A 21,333-nucleotide genomic window follows, 5' to 3' on the forward strand; every position below is an offset into this window, starting at 1 on the left:
TTTTGAAAACAAACACACACATCTTTTTACAGAACAAACTTCTACTTGTTTCATAAGTCATTTGAAGAGGAAAGTGCAAGTGGGGTTTTTTTCCAGATCTGGTGTCCCCTCCCTAAAAAAAAAAAAAAAAAAAATGTATGTTTGCATCACTCTAACCTTCATTTCTGCCAAGACAGGTAAAAAGAAACAATGTAATTTTGGACTTGGATTTGGGGTTAGGAGATGTTACATCCGATGTCAAGACAACAGGAAATCATGCTATATGGCAAAATGATTATTTGAAAAACAAGGTCAATGTGGAAGACAAATATGAGGTTGGGTGCTCATGAGACCTCAGGTGTGTTTCAATAGTCTAACAGCATCTAACTGAGTGGAGAATGAGGCTAAAGGTGTTCAGTTTTCACTCAGAAATGACACCAACATGCCAGGAAGTCAAGAACAATGCACTATATATAGAGAGATGTATATTTATACTTTTGCAAAGGGCTGGAAGAAGAAAGGAACAAATATAGAGGAAAGCCAGGAACTTCAATGAGAAATATTTGATTTGTTTATTAGGAGTCTGTGCAAGGGTGAAAAGACGCATTTGAAATGACATAAACAGGGATTATTCCACATAGGGACAATGTAAGAGAAAAATCCAGCTCTGGCCACAGCGATACAAAGACATGCATGTGGCTGTCCCAGCAGCGCCATCTCAAAAGGCTGCACAAAGGTCAATATCCACTGAACAGTGAGGTTTGGATAAGAAGCTTTTCTTTGCTTTAAATTGTAAATGTAATCAATGCTGGGTCAGTGCTCTAGGTCAGAAGCAGGTTGAGATTGGGTTCCTGCATATCACCCAGTACAAAATAAACCTTTCTTTTTCTCAGAAGGCTTCCATTCACTGAGTAGCCAGAGCAGTCAACGGGGTTTTTCTACCCAAGGGAAATTTCTGATCTTTCCGACCGTCTGTAGACCTCACATATCCACATCTTTTAAATAGCAGTACAGCTATTCCCTCTATTTTCCAGCTGTCATTCTCTAGCTTTGAATACTGTTACCTCCCATATTGGTAACTAGTGGTAGAGGAGTCCTTCTACCAGATTTGACATTTCAAAAGATAAGGAGCATATATTAGACCCCATTTCCAGGATAGGTCATTAACCCCTCTCTGTTCTAGTCCCCCTTTATAGCGAGTAGTCAGATGAATACTATCCAAGTCCAAGTGCTCTTGAAAACTTCCAACTTCCTGAGATTCCACAGTTTCTTTAGGCAGCCTGTCAGGATTCTTGACAGCCCTCATAGTCAGAAAGTTTCCCTAATCTCCAATCTCAATTTCCTCTGCTGAAACTTGAGGCTGTTGCTCCTAGCCCTGTCCTCTATGCTCATGAAGAAAATCCCATCTCTATCCCCTCTGTAATCACCTGTCAGGTATTTGAAGTCTGTTATCAAATCCTGTCCTCAGTTTTCTCTTCTCCAGGCTAAATAACCCTAGTTCTTTCAGCCTTTACTCATAAGTCTTGCCCTAATCATTTTTGTTGTTCTCCATCGGACTCTTTCCAAACTGTCCACATCTTTCTTGAAGCATGGGGGCCAAAACTGGACACATGAAGGAGACAGATTTTTACATTCAGTTCTTAGAAAAGAGATGAAGTCTGGAAGCTTTAGGATAAAAAGCTATGTGCCAACATTTCCAAAGACAGATGATATTGTTCAAAATATAGAAGCTAAATTTCAGATTAGCCAGCTAGGGCTGAGAGAAAACAAAGGGAATCATGGAGAGAGGAATAGAAGGCACAGAAAATTATTGTCTGATGTAGATGATCTTTGAATGCTCAAACATATTTGGGACCATGGGAAGCAGCAAAGTATTTAGGTGAAATTTAATGTGCAGACTTCTTAGAGTGAATGTTAGGTAGAGGCAGCAGTGTGTTTGGATAAGATACTCTTTTTACCAGGTTTGAATATAATGACTTGAAGCAAATTATGGTGGAGCCAAGAGTTTTGTTAGGTTCAGGCTTAAGATACAAAGGACGTAAGAAAAACAATACAGAGTAAAATTCAGAATAAAAATGTAACTACTGCAAAGCAGATTCAGTATAAAGTTTTTAGGGTGCAAAAGAAGCCTGTTTGGGACTCCTGTACCCCTTCTGTGCAGCTCTCATGCAGTCCAGACAGTACTGTGCTTCTCTTTCTCTGGCAAAAAATGTTAAGCAGAGCAGAAGGTGAAGAGATCAAAGGAGTCCTCATGTAAGCACTAAGCAAACACCAATTGCAGTGACAGCTGCTCCTCTCCTCTCCTCAAAAGGAGGAAAGAGAGCACTGCAATGCCTTTCCAGTAGTTTGTGTAAAGTAGGAAAGAAATGCCCACTTCCAGCATAGAGGAGTTAGGATGGATATACAAGGAAGCACAGAAAGGGAAGAAAGACTATTCATGTGAGAGTGTTGAAGAACGAGCACACTATCATTGCTCTAATATAAGCATCATATTACAGTATTGTGAAGAAGGCATTTCATTATATGACAGTGAAAGTCAACATCACTGTTAACCGTCAAGACGTAAGCAGGTAACTGCTAGTTCCCTATCTAGCACCCTCTCCAAGTCATTACGCTGCCCTTCCTACCTGTTCCTAATATCATAGCAGTGGCATACGAACCTGGAAGAACTGGAATAATCAATGCTGAAGTCACCCAAACACACTGTGGTAATCTTTTTTAGACTGGCTCAAGGTCCCATGAGCACTATAGTACTATGCGAGTAGTGTCTGGCTCAATGAATACCTTTAGCCATACTATGGATTTGTACTGGGATTGGCAATGGGGACAGAGATCATACTTATGTCATAAACAGGTCAGTGACTCTCCCTTTCGAGAAGGTCATACTGTGAGGGTCAAGGACCCATTTTACTGCTCTGTTCTATTAAATGAACAGAACTTACAAGATTTCAGATGGCTCCCAGGAAGAATACTGTTTAGCTGATAAACTGATATTAATGGTCTTACCAATATTTAGACAAAAGAGGGTAAATATTCTGTATATTTTGCCCAAAAGATTCCCATTCCCCTTAAGCAACTACATGGGTCACCTGGAATACAAATGGCCTACAAAGATGATGGGGGAAAAAACCACACAGCTGATAGCAGAATTCTGCATACTTGGATCCCACTAATTCTGCATTACACCACTTCAGTGGACACAAAAGGAATTTAAATAGCATTAAAATGGGCAAGCACAGGGAATTGTCAGCTAGTATGAAGCCAGCATTGTCAAAAACATATCACCTTCTCCTATCTTTGGTACAAGGAGTCAGGAAGAGAAATAATGGGGTAGGATATGCTAGAATACACATCTTTCTTTTGGACTGCTTCAGCCAGTTCAGTTTAGAGCAGTCATTTCCCTCTGGTGATGTTCAGAACCATTAAGACATAACTTCTGAATACGTTACTGCAGTATAAATAAATTAAAATCTTTTATCAGACAGTGCTTGACATGGAGAGGGTTTCCTCTTGTGTCACAGTCCTGATCAATGGCAAGTTTCTTCAGTGGGTATATATATATATAAGCCATCTTGTCTTGGCTGCAGTGTCAAATATTGTTCATATACTTCAAGCATAAGATTACAGTAATTCAGTTGGGAGAGAAACTCAAGATCTTTTTTGCTTTGGTCCATCTAGTTTTGCTTCCTAAGACCGTTGATTGGTTGTGAAGCTTTAGATCAGCCCATCTTAACTGATAAAATCTGGCTGGAAATGCTAGGGTTATCATTGGGCACATACTGAAATATTGTCCCATTAGTCTCCTGAAGGGCAATGTTAATTACTATTAGCCTTTGGTCCATATTTACCACCTGTTCATGCTGACGATTATGCCAAAGGTAACCTCCTTTTTGGGGGGCTGGGGGGAAGATGATTGAGAGGGATATGGCAAAACAACTGTGGCAAGAAAAGATTTCATGGATTTCCTTGATCCCCATCAGTCTCGTTTTTGGCCTGGGTCTGGGATAAGATACACACTGCACTGGTATTTTTAATAAGTCTCCTTTTGGGGATAAATGAAAATCATATGCATTCTGATTTTTTCAGATTAAAAAGCAAGTACCTGAAAAAATAAGCTAACTATGAGATGGTATTCACACACTTGCAGGCCCCAGCAGAGACAAAAGTGATCCGAGAGGCCAATTTTCCCTCTTCAGTAGGACCCAGAAGGCTGTGTTGAACAATGCTCAAGGGCCCTGTCAGGTTGGTTTGTATAGGATTCTATTCCATCATCCCCCGATCAATATATATGAATGCCAGAGAGAGAAGCTAGATTGCACTGTAAACAGTATATAGATAAAACAGAAAAATATGGCTGTCTCTCATAAGATCCAGGTGTAGAAATAAGTGATTCCAAAACATCTAATAAAGTACCATTTTAAGTATCTGGAAATTAGGACATAATTCTTCACTAATTACAGACAGTTATTCATTGACTTCACTGGATGGAGGACTGAACTCAGAGAGATTCCAACAGGGACAGATGAAGACAGTTTGGACATTTAAAAAGAGAAGTTTAAAAGGAAAACACAAGCATTTACAGAACTGGGGAAGACACTAAACATTAACCAGGAATAGCATGGAGAACATAAATTACATTTATCTTAAATATGGATGTTTTTTCTACATTTACTGAATCCTACCATTAATTTATATTTTGTGAGTCTAGTAGTTTTGTTGGGGATGCAGCTGAAAGTAGTTCACATGTTGTGAATTTATCTAGTTTAGGGAAATAATTTGATACAGTGTCTTCCAAAAAATCCTCAAACATAATAGGAAGTTAACTCTTAATAGTTAAGTTGATAAAGAACTGGTTTTTCTATTGAAGACCATAATTTCAAGAAGAAGCTATTTAAATTGGGTGGAGAGGTAGGAAAAATACTACAAGAACAATGTTATTAAATGTGTAATTAAAGACCTACATTAAGTAAGGGATGCAATGTACACATGGCACAATATCGTATTCATGAGTAGAAGGTATACATTAGAACACTGCTTGACTAGACCAGGTGTGGACACCTAGCTCTTCATGTCTTGAAAAGAAAGGTGCTGAACTCAAATTCAAGTGATCAGAGCTAAGCTCCCAACTCTGTCACAGACAACCCAGGACACCATGAAAAGTCAAGTACTCTCTCTGCATTCTAGTTCCCTTTTGACAAACATGGATAACATGCTTCCTTTCTCCCCTTCTTTACCTATTTAGTTTATTTAAACTTCAAGCTCCTCAAGACAGCGCCTGCCTTTTAATATCTGTTTGTACAATACAATGGAACCCAAAACTATAATGCAAACAACGCACAACTAAGTGTAGAGAAATATAAAAATCTGCAAGTATGTGACAAAGAGTTAATCCTTCAATTGAATTTTATTCAAGCCATCTAAACAAACACAAACAATGAAGAAAACAAAGTGGAGGAGCTAGGAGTGCTACTCCACAAAACACAACCATATGAGGATGAGATTTTTGTATCCTCCTTTCTAGAATTTCCCTAGTAATAAAACTAACAATTTTTTTTAAAGAATCCTTAGACTCAAATTAGATTCCTACAAGATAATTAGCAACTGTCACTAATCTGATAAAATGATTTTCAAATTAACACATCTGATAAAATGTGCTTAGTTCACAGAAATGTAGGATTAGTTTGTACATAGCAAACAAATCCTGAAATTAACTTTTGAAATCTAATCTTTTCGTTATGCATGTCTTTTTTTTTTTTTTTTTTTAAAGAGAACATCATTGTGTCATACGCAGAATAAATTAGAGAACCTCATTGAGGTGCCTGCCCCAGAAGATGCAGCAAGCTGACCAGCTCTGGGAATGGCTCAGCATTGTGCTCATCTCTCTCACTACCTCCGCTCAGCGTGGGAGCCTCATGTAAATTACTTCCTACCTCCTGAACACTGCTGCTCTGTTCTCATCCCTGTCACTTCAGTGGGCTATGCTGAAAATCTGTGTGGCTTCAGCAAACAGGATATGAAGAAAAAAAAATAGACTCAGCCAGTTTTGATTACTTAAAAAAAAAAAAGGAGATTCACTCTCCACCACAATCACATGTTGGTGACAGATGTGTCAAGTCCCCACCCCACTACAGGGTGTGGACAGAAGTAACAACTGAAACCTTTCCAACTGAAACATACTTGCAACTGTTTCATAAAGGAAATATTTCATCCAGGAGCCACACATGCCTCTTGGATGTTCCTGCCTAGCATGTTTCAGAGCAGTGCAGCCACTTCTAGTGCTTGCCAGGGGGTGCTAGAGCAGACTTGTGGCAGACTTGTGCTCCACTCCAAGCTCTCTCCTCTCCCTCCCTCACAGGGAAAGAAAGTGGAGGGGAGGAGAAGGGAGAAGATAGTGGAGCACTCCCCAGCCTTGCTACCATGAATCTGTTCCTCCAGCTCTGATCCCCACTACCTTCTCAGCCCAGCAGAGAGATAGAGGGAATTGGGGCTGGAGTGACTTTACTGGCACTGGGCCTGGAAGCTGCCAGGGATCTGGGGGGCAGGGAGTGCAGTCATAGTAGGGGTAAGCTCAGTTCCAGGTCTGGCAAGGGGGTGATTCAGTAGAGTGTTCAGGGGTCCCAACAGGGACCAAACAGTGCCCCAGGAGCCAGAGTAGGATCCAGCAGGACCCATCCACTTCCCTTCCCCTCGCATCCAGATATATAAAAAAAGGGAAACACTTCAAAATAGTACTTCCTTTCAAGATGTGCTATTTTGGAGTGTCTCAGCTACTTTAAGAATGTTTCAGAGGGCTTGTATATGTGGAGCCTCTGAAATGCTTTAATCATTATATGTGTCCACACCCACAAGCACATGTTCCCTGCATGAACTGCAATATGCTCTCCTGAGCAATAAGTGGGAGCTCTTTCCTGAATGCTACTTCGGTGAGGTAAAGAACTAGGTGAGCACACAGCTCCTACTTTCTCTCTTACCGAGTGCAGAGCATCTTCAACATCATTCCAATGAACTGGATTTCCCAGTTCTTGTTGCTTTTTGGCAGAAGTAGAGCCAGATCCCCAGCTGATGAAAATCAGCACAGCTCAACCCACTACAGCAGAGCTGTATTCATTTATGCCACCTGAAGATCTGGCCCTGGAAAAAGACAGTTCTAAGAGTCTCTGAAACCTCATTTCTTTTCTGGATCCTCAAAGCAGAACTATAACCTCATATTAAACACAGAACAGGCAACTGTACCTTTAAAAATTTCTCTCTTTGCATTGCCAGGTTCAGTTTTTCATAAAGCTGATCAAAAGTTAAGTTAAGGGAGATGTCATTTCTCTTTGTTTCAGGGTCTTCAGGTAGAACATAACCATGTGCATTGCCTGAAAATAAAAACAGCTCTGAGCATCACTATTTTTGTTCTGCCATGTTAAAAAATAGCAACATTAGATACACTGGTTGTTTTGATTAGGCTGAGTTTCATTTAAAATATACATGACTTATTAGACCTTGCTTTTCCCAAATTCTGTCCTCAAACACTTATCTAGAGAGCTGGGCAAAACCAGCAAAATATTTGCGTATTCTTGGGGAAAAAACCCCCAATTTTATGACATTCAAGAAAAGTAAGAGCATTAGCCAAAAGCATCCATGCTGGAAATGTTCTATTTTCCATTATTTGTACTATCAATTCATACAATTAAGAATATTCAATGGCAATTTGAACAGAAACACAGAGTCTGTTTTTTAAGCTTTGGTTATCCAATAAGTTAACATCAGAGTTCCATGTGACTTACCTGACCAAGCATATACTGTATTTCCTCACATATTTTCCCCAGAAATCAGCACTCCAAAACTGGGGTGTGTGTAGGGAAGCTGATTTTCTTCACCAGACTTTCATTGCATGAAGGCAACAGGAGGACAAAGACACTGAGCTACAAGATGGCTGCCAGCTTCTCTGTTCCTGCTAGGAGGTAGAAGGGGCCACAGTCCAGTGCTAACCTTTTTACAGTTACTCTCAAACTGGCACCTGTATTTTTGGCAAACTTTATACCATAATAGGGGCAGGGGGATATGTAGTAAATATGTAGTACTGAGGTGGCACTCACCACAGTACCACATATTCCCCATATCTTTGTTATGGAATAAAACTTTCCAAGAACTTGTGACAATTCAAGAGACTGTGAAAGAGTTAATACTGGACTGCCTCCCCTCCTGCTTCTTGGCAGGGATAGGGAAGCTGGCAGCCATCTCATAGCACAGTGCCTTCATGAAAAAGCCAGCTCTATGCTATAACTCCAGAAAAATCTTTTTTCTACATTCTGCCTTCCAAAAACATGATGTATGCCATATTTGGGGGAATGTCGTATGCAAGAAAATATGGTAGTATAAAAAACATTTAATTACAGCACCCAATTGTATAACAACCTACAAACTAAAGCTTCTTCACACAATTTAGTCAAATATCTGAATAGTAATAAAAAAGCAAACCCTGTTCACAGACAGTTTCTTATTACAGCAAATATTTTTAAGACCCCATATAACTTCCATTGACTTCAACATGAGCAGGGTGTTTTTTATTCTCACACTTCTTGAAATATATGTATTTTCTTGTGTGCGTCTGTATGTGTGTGTCTGTGTGTGTATATAGATATGCATGTGTGTGTGCATGCACACACATGCACATATACATACACACCCAAGGAGATGCATATCAAGTCATACAAATTAGAATACATACCTCTATTAGTAGCTAACTGTGACTTGAGTTTTCCAATTATACCTTTTTGAAGCTCTATCTGTTCCTGCTGTTCCCGTATTTGCTGTACATAGCTTTCCGTCTGCAAATATAATATTTGAATTAGCACTAGTCTTTTCTGTGATGGCCAAGGACCTCATCTTTAGCAGATGCAGGTTAACAACTCTGGTATTACGATGACTACAGCTATGGATTATGCACAAAAATCCAACTATTGCCACCTGTGACATGTTACAGTTAAGTCTGTACTGACTCAAAAAAGCAGCAATCAGTTAGCTGCTGGATTACAGAAAACTAGATTCCAACAGTAGGAAATGGCAAGATAATTTCTAAGTAAAATAATTTGTATTCCAGGAGTGTATAACTCAAACTCCATTGAGGCTTTTTACATGGTACATTTTCCAGTGGAGGATTACTTAGGCCAGTGATTCTCAACTTGGTGCTGCAGCACTCTGGAATGCTGTGAGATTTTTTTTTTTAAGGGCGTCATGGGATGCTGTACAATATTAGGTATACAAGCACTTACACAAGATAACGCAAAGATCTCAAATAGGAATCCAACATAGCGTCAAAACATTCTGACCTGTTGTGGTCTTTTCAGGTTCTTTGCTCTGTTATTTTTCTGGAGTCAAAAATAAGTGAAAGCAGAGCTGGCATATTCTGAGTGGTGCCTTGAGTCTAAATGAGCAGTATGAAAAAGTTGAGAACTACTGGCCTACCTGTATGAATGGTCTGATCAACCGACTGGGTGGCCAACTTTCTGAAATATCTGGTGATTGATACTACTCTGGCAGGCTGCATGCAGCCCACAGGCTGTCGGTAGTATGCCCCAACTTTATTCATAACTATGAACTAAATTATTGATGTTTTAAAATGAGGGTATTTTGGTACTTGTTTATTATTTCATAGGGTTAGTTAGTTGCCTTGTTCACCATAATAGAACACCCAGTTTAAGGAAATAAATCTAAACCTTTACATAAATATACTGATTAATTTCCCCCCCCACCCAATATACTTCTATCCCCATAGCAGATATTCTCCACTCAACTAAGAAAATATATTCCTCAATATTTCATTTATTCAAAGAAAAGAGAGAAGCTGTATGTCTTTTCTGGGGGATCTGGAGGACACAGGTAGCAAAGGGGAGGATGGGCTTAGTCAGCAGAGAAAGGAATATGTGACTGATCAGCATTACTTTGCATCTAACTTTGCCTTATCTCCCCTTTGGCCAGCGTCTTGGCCTGGTCTATCAGGTCAGGCAGAATGAAGAAGGACCCTCAGCTACCCTAACATGCATGTATATTAGATAACCAATTAAGAAAATGACAGTCAGGTGTGATTCAGGTATTTGAATAGCAGCAGAATGGAATTATACAACATTATTCAATTAGCCTGCTCTTGCTGCTACAACACCAATAATATTGAAATTATGACAAATAACCTGTGAAATTTTTTCAAGCAGCTTTTAGGGGTGGGGGGAATTAAAAAAGCAAATCAAAAGGAGAGATGAATGACTGAGCAGAGAAAGAACTGGAGCAAAGTCAGAGGCTGCTATGAGGTTAACATATATAATTAGTCTTAATCTAATCTGTATTCTTTTTTTTATTTAAAAATATATTCTTGTCCACAGAGTATGTAAGAGTGTATCTACCCAAGTTTGCCTTAACAGGGCATATAATTGTTGCATTGCATGAGCATGGAAAAATGATGATATAGCAGTACACTCCAGCAGCTATAAGAGATCTCCTGAAGCAGAAAAATCACTGAGAACCAAATTGAAAATGTACAACAGCAATGTCTTGTCAACACTTCTGTACAGAGCACAGACATGACAGCTAAAACAGACAGAAGAGAAGATGCTTTTGACAGCCAGTGTGCACAAATTATTCCTTGAGTCAGATGGCAGCAACAAGTTACCAACTAGAAGATCTGCATGACAACCAACCATCCATCTGTATCAAACACCATCTGGCCGAGATGACTCTGGCTTCTGTGTGCTTGACATGGCTCCCAGCTCTGGAGACTGGCAAAACAAGTGGCCTACCAATAACTTAAGTAGTAAACTGTTAACAACAAAATCGTGGACATTCCAACAAAGTGCTAAGGCCATGGAGCAAATGGGAAGGAAATACAGTACTAGAGCAAAGCACCATATATGGGTCGTTAAAAAAAATATCTAAGGTTTGGTAAAAAAAACCCAGTACCTTGTATCCCTAATGGCTCTCTTTTGTACTTACAGAAGCTGATGGGTGAAGGAGGATCTGGACATAGGTTTAAATTATAGGAACCCTTTATGAAAACCTGCTCGTTTCAAACGGAGCAAAATGTAAGACCAATCCCACAGAAATGTATTTCCTTTACTCACCCACATCTTTCTTATGTTCTATTTTTTTCATAGCACTTTAGAAAGACTATTCCCTCAGCTTGTATTTAATTTCTTGTTTTGAGAGCAGCCAGTTTTATGTGTGTTGCTATGTACTCCAAAGAGACCAAGTTGATAATGAGCAATTATTTCAGAGAACACAGATAAAGGTAGAGTTCAGAAGTTTCTCAATTGTTCTTAAATGAGCTGCCTTTAGCAAAAAGAGTTGCAACTTCACCACAAAGTTTACCAACTAAGCAAACTTAGCAGTTGTCATATATGGAAAGCAAAATCTACAAAATCACTTTTGGATCAGCATTATTGCAAACAATGAATCCTGATTAATTGAACAGTGTATGATTAATCACATATCCACACACAGCTGATCTGAAACCTGCTCTGCAAGAATTCATTGGCCTATTTAAGCCTGCACCCAAGGCTTAGATGGAATTTCAAAATAAAGCATGCTTCCTTGAAGACCTTCCTTGCCCCAGATCCACCATTTCCTCCGCCTGTACTTTAAAATAGCCTCCAAACTGGATCCCAGCATGGCACCTCCAGTGAGCTGTGTATAAACTAATAAGCACTGATGAGCCTCAACCATTTCCACAGCAGGGTCTGAAATGTTTTACATTCCACCATGCAACAGCAGATGCACAGTAACATCAGTACCACAGAATTATGAAATGCTGCTTTTGCAATTATGTACATATGACTACCAGCTCCAGACAAATAATAGAAAAGCTGTGGCCAGCACAACTACAATATATGCAAGCCAATGCTTGTTAGGATTATCTAAAGAAGCTGAGAGAAAGTGGGTGATATCTTCTTTTGTATTAACTGCATGGTTGGGAAAAAGTTAGACAGGTTTTCCCATGCCAGGCACTCTTCATCATGTCTGACTAGACAAAGTGACCCAATGAAGGTGACCTGATGAAGAACGCTTTATGCTCAAGAGCCTGTCTAACTTTATTCCATTCTTCATCAGGTCACTTTGTCTGGTCAGACATGATGAAGAATGCCTTGCATTTGAAAGCTTGTATAAAACTTTATCTTAACCATGCACGTGGTCCAATAAAAGACATCACCCACAAAAATCCTTGTGTCCAACACAATTCCTGGACCATCACAGCTACAACGTTACTCCAACACTCTCAAGAAGCTGAAAAAACCCAAAGTGTTCCTCCTAACTGTTCAGACTCTCCTCTGAACCAATCCACACTGCTTCTTTATTACTAACAAAAGGTCCAAACAGGGGTGCCCTGAGAAAGATTTTCTTGACTGATATTAACGGCCAATGATTAACCAACAATATCAGCCGATGCTGATCCAATAACCAATATTTAGTAATAGTGCATATTTAGTAATAGTGCAAGGCATTTTAAACTACTGACATAAATAAACCTTTTGTTTGTTTTTTTGTATTTAACACACACACACGCCTCCTGCCTGCTCTCATTTTCAATGAGGAAGGTGGTGACTGCCTAATTCCCACACACTGCCCTCTTGCCCACAGCTCCTCCCTACAGCCCCACTCTCCATGCAACCCATGCTGCTGTCCCAGGAGGGTGGGGTGGACCCTTGTGCAGACAGCTGCTCTGGCTGCATTTAGAGCCTCTTAGCACACAACTGCCTCAGCACTGGAAGGCCCCGCGCAGCCAAGCTTCCACAGCTTCTGGGGAGAAGCTGCTTTTGCAAAGGTGCCCCATGCCCAGCAGAGCAGAATTTCCCTCATGCGGTGCCTTACCCCACCCGTGCACAGCCCAGAGTTTCTGCAGCAGCTCTGATGCTTAGGCTCCTGCTACGTGCACAGCATTGCTATGGCAGTGGCGGCGGCAGCAGGTGCCAGTAACAGTCCCTTTGTTGCTGAGCGCAGTCCCCTGTGACTGCTCCCAGGCGCCCCTTCACCCTCCCACTGCTCTCCAGGACCTGTAGGACCTGTACAGGCCAGTGGCAGGGTGCGAGGACTGGACTATGTTCACTAGGGGGCTCCGGGCACATGTCTTTATCATGTAATTATCAGCTACAACAACCAAAAAAGCCAATGGCTGATAACATCGTTTCTCTTTTCTCGGTGCTTATCCAGTAGCCATCTGAGATATTGGTGCACCCCTAGTTCCTAAGCATAGAGCTGACTTGTTTTTGAAAGCAAAGCCTAAAATGCAACTTGTTTTCAGATTTTGTAAATGCTTCTGGACAGCAACTCTGTCTTCTTATAGCCTTGCACAGTGTCTAGCATTACTTTTTAGGCATTACTCTGATATAACTACTGCTGCTACCTCTCATTATTACAACAACAGCAACAATTATTATTATTTACACGGCGTATCTTCCTATTAAATAAACAATTGTGTAAATAACTGTCTGAAACAGTCAAACTTACCAATTCATTGAAAAACTAAGACAAATTATATTTTAAAATATATTTAATTAACACTGGATACATTGTAGATCAGAGATATAGCTATATTAAAAAAAGAGACCTTGTTCATCTTCCTCAGCAGACAATACCTTTTCCACCCCCAAAACCATAAAGAAAAGCTAAAGGTCAAAGATATGCCAGACGATATATACACAGCTTTCTTTTTCACAGCTTAATGTGTTATTGCTTAATTTAGTAGTTTGGTTTATTAAGTGCAATTTCTAGCTGTAGCAAGATGCACTGAAAATGGTCCCTAAAATTAAGTTTAAGTCTGCGTGTACTATAATTATCCACAGGAGACAAAAAGAAAGACAAAATCTAACACGTACTTTTTGCTGCATTTCTTTCACGGCATAGTCTCTATCCATGCATGCCTGTCGAAAGGCTTCATAAGCTTTATTAAGCTGCTCTCCAATATTTTTATCCATACCTCCCAGCGTTGTCTCATCACTGAAAAGACGGATTAGTTAAGAGACCTGAAAAGTGATTAGAAAGAAAAAGATAGTTAATTTAACAAAATGTGTAATTCTAGTATTACATAGATCATGTAACAACTTCTATCATCGAACACCTGCCACGATAACTATATGGGACCAAAACAAACAAACAAACAAAAATAAAGTAAAAAATAAAAAAATCACACAATCTGATCTATGGCTCTGCTCAAGCAAATATTTTATTGTGGTATGAACACTGGCCTGACCTAAAGCTGAATGACATAATTTTGATTTTGGATTAAATCATATATACACATGCATAGTCCCACTAGGATAATGTACATGTGTAGATTAATACAGGATTGAGATCCAGTTGTTGTATACCAGCAACTTTTTGATTTCAGGACACAAGTGTTGAAGAACTGAATAAATAATCAACAATCTAAACACCACAAAGCATATCAAACAACATAGGACAGCTTATATTTTGTTATCTTACAACACCTACAACAAAAACAGCAATATAAAGTCAACAGGTAAATAAGAGGGCTAGCTGGGGTGGGTGGAGCAGCCATGGGAGGGGCTGAGAGAATGGGCGGGGGCCAGTGGGGCTCGTAGCAGAGCCCCCCATGCAGCATGGGGCAACAGGGGCCAGCAAGGATTGACCCTCTGCTGCCCCCCTCACCTGCTGCATTTGGTGAGTAGGGGCTTTTCTTTTTTTTTTTTTTTTTGGTTTTTTTAAAGAGCCGGGAGCTGGGCCAGAACCTTTATAAAAGGATGTGGATCGGGGGCAGCAATTTTCAATTACAGTGAAATGCCACAAGGCCCTGAATGGATGCCCTAGGCCCCTGGGAGATTCTGTAAAGGTGAGCAGTCTTGGAAAACAGACCAGATACCAGATACCTGTTCCACAAAATGCAGATAGAGGTGCATCGATACATTCGTCCGATATTGGATCGGCACTGATATAAAGAAAATCGACATCAGAAATCAGTCTGAAGTAGCCAATAAATACCTGTGCGTGAATGCAGCTGTAGTGCAGCACACAGGTAGTGAGGAGCACAGCCCAGCAGCATGGAAAGCTGTGTGCATTTGGTAAATTTGTTGTGGTGGAAGGGGAGGGAAGGGGCGTGGTGAGGCAGATCAGCGCTTCCCGCAGTGAGGGAGGAAGTGGGGCAGGGGCTCCAGCCCTCCCAGCCTGCCCCATGCAGATCCAGGGGCACACACTCCTCCTCCCCCTGCTCCCCTTCCCTGCCCCTCCCCAGTGCCCTCCCGAACAAGTGGTGGGAGCAGCAGCGGGCCAGATGAGTGGCCTGCAGTGGCAGAAGCTGCTCCCCAACTCTCCCTCCTGACAAGCTGCGGGTCTGTTCCACACCCACCCTGCCCTGGCAGGGCAGTGGCTACACCAGCCCCTGCCCCACTTCCTCCCTCACTGCAGGGGTCGTTGATCTGCGCCCCCCTCCTTTCACCACAACAGACTTACTAGCTAGACGCAGCTGTATTGGAAATTGGATCAGTATTGGCCAATATGCCTCCTTGGCTATGGGTATCAGCCCCCAAAACCACTATTGGTGCACCCCTACAGACAGATATTGTGACAGGGAGTATGACACAAAAATTAAAATTTTACTTGAAATAAATTTCAAAAAAGTCAGAAGATGCACTAGTCATTGTTTAGTGTTTCTCCCTGAAGGAAGCTGGAAGTTAGAATACCTTGTTCAGCATGACTACAAGGGGCTTTTCTAACTTTCTTTTTAAATGTTAAGTAAGGCTTTTTAAAAATTAAAATGAAACTTTAATTCAAGACTGCAGAAGCAAAAATAATGAGTCTTAACACCTTCTACATCAAAACATTGAGACTCATGGTGGAAAAAAACCTCACAAAAGCCAATCTTACAGTATGCAAAAAATACACTCAATAAGAAATTTACTTTATAAAAAGTCTTTCCAAAGATATTTGATTTTTCTGCCAACCAAATGAAAGAACAGAATCCACCTGACTTCACAGATATGAATATTTTATGATAGATTATAAGAAGATAACTTTTGATGCCTTAAGACTTCAGATCAATATTTAAAGCTATGCTTAATATTATTTTCACAGATAGAAAACTGTACATTCAAAATGCAGTGGGATACTAGTTTAAATTAACATCATGCAGGCAAGACAGATAAGAAACTATCCAATATTCTAGGTTGTAACTGACAGGTTTTCTATGGACTCCTTAAGTACTGCATCCCTTCATGGGGCAAAGCTTAAAAAAATGAAATAAAAGAGACATGGCCCACATTTTCAAACTTGCTTAGCATGAAGGAGATCAGATAAAATAAAAAACAACAGACCAGCAAACCCTCAGTTCTGTTAGAAACCTGAATAAAACAACCAGATATTCAAAAGCACGCAGCAGGACTCATCAGTTTCAATAGGATGTGTTGAATAATTATGTTTGGTGTTGAAAAAATTAGGTCCCAGCAGGAGGTATTGAGGCCTTTGTAAAAACTGTGGGCTACATGTTATGCCCTGCAGTGGCTGTAAACCTAGCACAGCTCCACTAACTACAAAGGAAATACAATGACTTGCTCCAACTAAGAACCTGTCCCAGAATTTTTAAACAGCCTTATTGGCTTTGTCAGTCACTTCACACTGTATGAGCAGACAAATGGTTAACCATGTTAGTCTGCAGTCTGGCAAATGGTAGGGTAGAGTGCACCTTTCATACTCACTGATTCAAAGGCATGATTTTTTGTAGGCAATAACTTACTTCATCAGATACTATTAAGGTAGGATGTTGCTTATGGAAGCTTGTGCCTCTCCAAACAAGCTAGTCTCCAAGGTGTTACTCTGCATTATGCCTTGGGTGCGCCTACACGTTGCCGTAGGGCAACATTGCTACGATGTTGTGCTTTAGTACTTTTGGAAGTACTAAAGTGTGGTGCAGTATGGGTGTTTACTGCACCATGTGTGCGGCCCACAATTAGATTTCATCGCTACGGTGATATAGCTGGCAATCACGTGTAGTCCCACATGATTGCTCTCTCACTGTAGCTTGCTGTATGGTAGATGTGCCCCCTCTGTCATAATACTATATGTACATTTACAAATACACAAATGCATACATTGAGTTTACTGACAGAGAGAAGAAAAGTTCATTAGGTATTACCAGTGACTGATTTCTCTAGCTACCAGAAACTTAAGTGTAACAGACTGTAACAGAAGGGATACTCACACATAGGCGGTGTCCCATGGTGAGCCAAAACCAGGCTGGGCCTGGGAGATTTTTTTGTCCCCCTGAGGACACCAGAACAAAAGGACTGGAGCAATTCTGCCACCCGGGGCTGGAAACAGGGTCCTTTCAGAGCCCCCAGTATTCAGCAGCCAGGATCTGGTGCAGAAGGTGGGCCATTGGGGATAGTTGGGGAGTTGAGGGAGGGACAAACCGCCGTGAGGAGACTGCAGGGATCTCACTGGGGGGCCACAGCGGCAAGTGTTGGAGGCTGCAGGAGCCGAGCCACCTGTCGCGTGAGTGAGGGAAGCAAGCACAGCCCGGAGGTGAGCCCTAGCTCTGATTAAAGGGGAAGCATTTGGGGCTGGGAGTTGGTGAGTGGGCAGAACCTTCTCCTCTTGTAGTGGACCTTCCATGTGGGGGCCCTGAGGGAGTAAGCTCCCAGGGAAGTAGACCCACCAGCTCTGTCTGAAGGGCAGAATGGGGTGTCGTGGGGAGGAGGTTGTTTATGTATTACAGGAGACCAAGCATGGGACCAGCTATCATCAGGAGTAGGGCCCTGGGGACATCGAAAGAGCTCCCATCACACCCACACCTGACTGATTATGCTTGCCTGAACTAAGGTGATATCAAGACAACAGTAATCAACCAAAAGACTGTTATTTTGGGTGTCTACATCAGACCTACCGGGATGTGATCACCTACCCATACACATACCTATGTTGTTACCAAGTTTTTATTTTTATTCTTATTTATATAAGCATTGAGTGTATTAGTATTATTTCATAAGTTAATTGCATTATGAATTAAACCTTAGAATAGACAGCAATGTATGTATATATGTAAATACCTGAATATAAATATGTATCTATCAATATATATTGTACATAATAAATATTGTAAATAGTTACCTATTCTGTCAGAGTGCAATTACAGGAGGTATCCCCATACCAGGATCCTGAGGGTCCTCGCTAGCCCAAAAGAACAAAAAGGATGGGTCTAGCTGGTGCCCCAGGGTTCCACAAGTTGCCACTGGCAGTGGTTAGCACCCCGCAGCCAAGTGATACACAAGTAAGATTAAGTAAGATCATTATTTGGCTAGGAGACTACAAAGAAAAACTAAGGTGTTGCAAGACACAGTGGGTGCACCTACACATTCATTCATGTGCCTTTGCTAAGGTGCATTAAATTTAGTACCTTCATTCTGAGGTACTAGAAAAAGGCGCATTAGACCATTTTAATGCATTAGCAAAAGCACATCGTTTGGCGATTCAGAGGGTAGCACTTCAGCTTTTGACTCAGTAAATCAACCATTCTGTCAGGACATGCTTTTTGTACCAATTTTTCTACCCATTAGTGTAATGTGCTCCATTATTTGCTAAAATAGAGAAACAAAAATGTAAAAGCGCTCTAACCCAGGATGGCTTAGTTCCCTTCTTGTATGGAACCCCTCTCCTGAGATGAAGCACCTTTATTCCTATGGCTGTTGTATACACATATATTATCTGTTCTGACTTGTTTCATTTAAAACTGTACTGTTAAATGGAAAGTAGCTTCATTTGTTGCTGCTTCTATTTTGTGTTCTAATGTAGTATGCAGAAAGAGATATTTGCTGAATATTCTCTTACTGAGATGTCATTTTAGTTCTTAGTTTGTTTTCTACATATGAAATAAAGGTATTCAGATTGTAAATATGGTCATCCTTTCTATGTGGATGAATATAACACTAGCCATCTGTGGTTATTTAATTTCAGGGTACTTTTCACAGGAAACTAGGAGATAATTTAAGGCTGAGATGATATTTGGCTGGGATAATCTTGATTTAAACAGGGGGTTAGACTACTAGATGACCTCCTGAAGTCCCTTTGAACCTTAATTTTCTATGAACACCACTGAGCTAGTCAGTGTCTAATGACATTTTGCCTACCTAAAATTCCCACTGTAGAATCACAGGACAATAAGGCTGAAAGGGACCTCACAAGGTCATTTAATTCAACACATTTATCAAGGCAGGACCATCCCTGTATAAGCCATCCCAGAAAAATATTTGTTTAACCTACTTTGCAGATTTAATTTCATAGATTTCATAGATTTCACAGACATTAGGGCTGGAAGGGACCTCGGGAGATCATCGAGTCCAGCCCCCTGCCCAAAGGGCAGGAAGTCAGCTGGGGTCATAGGATCCCAGCAAGATAAGCATCCAATTTACTCTTGAAGGTGTTCAATGTAGGTGAATAAAGAACCATTTACTCACTGTTGCAAAGTGCCTGTGTGCTGCAGAAGTGACATTTTAACTCAGGATTATTTTCATGGGGATAAGTGTATTCATATAGGTTTTAGATTAAAAACTACTATATAGCAACATACTCATCAAATAAGTGCTTGTGTATATTATGAAAGGTGTTTTTTTCCCCACCAATGTACTTGCTTACAACTGAAGGTCAATGCATTCGATCTTGAGGCATTTTCTGTAACACATATTATTTCTCCTCCCTCCTGAAGAGTAGCTCCCTTCTACTAAATGAAGTGTTCACTCCACAGTATGGGGTATATTTTTAACTGGGTGAGCATGATTTCCATTGACTAAAAAATGAAGAGTACTTTTAAAACTCAGAAGAACTCTGTATGGTCCTAAGTTCCTTAAATATTTCATAGTATTTAAGAGTTTCTTTTATACCTTTAATTTTTCACCAGGTTATTAGGCAAATTGGTCCCATTATGTCTTATACTAATGCATATAATTGCAACTGGCTTGAATAGAAGACATACAATATTATTATGTTTACATTTCCCAGGGAACCTTGGGTCTCACAGAGCTAGATGAGCCACATTCTGTAGAAGAAAGAAGACTTTTTGGGTTACCGTATTTACTTGCACACAACACATATCCTTTCCACCAAAATCAGACCTCTAAAAAAATAAATATTGGGGTGTATATTTTAAGCAGGGAAGTTGCTTTTTATTTTCTGGAATAGAAACAGAGAAGAATAGAAGCAAGCAGACACTGTGCTCTAATGCCTACCGATAGTTGCTGCTTTTTTCTATCCCAGAAAGCTGAACGAGCGGAGTCCCGTGTTAACCTTCTCACGGATGTAGCTATTGACTGAGCATGCTAGCTTGTGCCTGACAGAGCAGCTGAGCGGTCTCAGGACACGTGATCTGTTGCATGGAGTCTGTTGTCTATCTTGAGGCCTCTGATATGGAAACAATTATTTACAGGAACTTATGTAACTATTTACAATAAAGTAGCTTTTGCAAAGGTCTGGGCCCTAGCCTTGTTGCTGTTCTGCCACACTAGGTAGTTCCTGCTGCCTCACTCAAAGACACTCTAGGTTTCCAGGAAGAGTTATTGTGTGTCACAGTCAGCCATTTGGAAAAATCTCTTTTTCTGCATTCTGCTTTCCAAAAAATAAGGTATAAGTTTTATTTGGGGGTCATGTGGTATGCAAGAAAATTCAGTATGACACCAACTGAAAAAAATAGATATAATAACTGAAAAAATTTCCTTACAAGCCCTCCCTCATTTACTGGTAGATGAGGGAGAGTTGTAGCATACAGTTCTGCTCACAACCAGACTGGAGATCAGAGCTGCTTTCTGACACAACAGGCAGTCTCACCTACTATGCCAGAGTCCCTTCCTTGCTAGATAGGGAGGAGAGAGGAGAATAGACAGACATTTTCTTGCAATGGTTCAACCTGGGGGAAGAGCACAGATCTTGTTCTACTGATACCTCCTCAAAATCCACAATCTGTGGGAGAAACAAGGAGGATAAGTCATAAACAAGTGTAGGGCAACAACAGGATCAGATTTATTTGCTTCTGCAAGCATCAGAGGTAGGAGAAGAGAAAGGTCTCTCATCTTAGGAACCTAAAGTTGGGGGAGTAGGCTTCTTGCCCTCTCTTTCCATGGGCAACAGCACTTTGCCAGTGGGATCATCAACTGCTGCAAGCTCCTCATGTATCTGGTCAGGCAAGAAATAGAGAGAGAACTAGAAGCTATTAGAGCAATGGATTTTTGCCTTTCACAGGCTCCAAAGGATTCATATCTTAGCTGCATGCAAAGCATAAAGGCTGAAGAAGAAGGGAATAACTTTCCAATCATAAGCAAGAACTTAACACTCAGCAACTGGAACATCAACAGCTCAGAACTCACATCTCTAATTACCCATCCTGAA

At 40.6% G+C, this 21,333-nt stretch overlaps 1 protein-coding gene across 5 annotated transcripts in view; it reads right to left on the reverse strand.

Annotated features, from left to right (window-relative positions):
* Positions 1–21,333, reverse strand: part of TANK (TRAF family member associated NFKB activator) — a 45,913-nt gene that overhangs the window by 13,428 nt on the left and 11,152 nt on the right. For 4 of the 5 annotated variants that reach the window (XM_090045618.1, XM_090045619.1, XM_090045620.1 and 1 more), the window contains 3 exons: positions 13,827–13,973; positions 8,696–8,795; positions 7,213–7,340 (listed from right to left, as the gene is read on the reverse strand). In XM_090045618.1, coding sequence (XP_089901744.1) covers positions 7,213–7,340; positions 8,696–8,795; positions 13,827–13,925 — 327 coding nt within the window. In that variant the 5' untranslated portion in view covers positions 13,926–13,973. The remainder of the gene's footprint in view (positions 1–7,212; positions 7,341–8,695; positions 8,796–13,826; positions 13,974–21,333) is intronic. The other variant, XM_090045621.1, reaches the window with a different exon arrangement.

The sequence above is a fragment of the Crocodylus siamensis genome, chromosome 4 (assembly GCF_052110815.1).
Source record: "Crocodylus siamensis isolate JL-2025a chromosome 4, ASM5211081v1, whole genome shotgun sequence".
NCBI lineage: Eukaryota > Metazoa > Chordata > Crocodylia > Crocodylidae > Crocodylus > Crocodylus siamensis.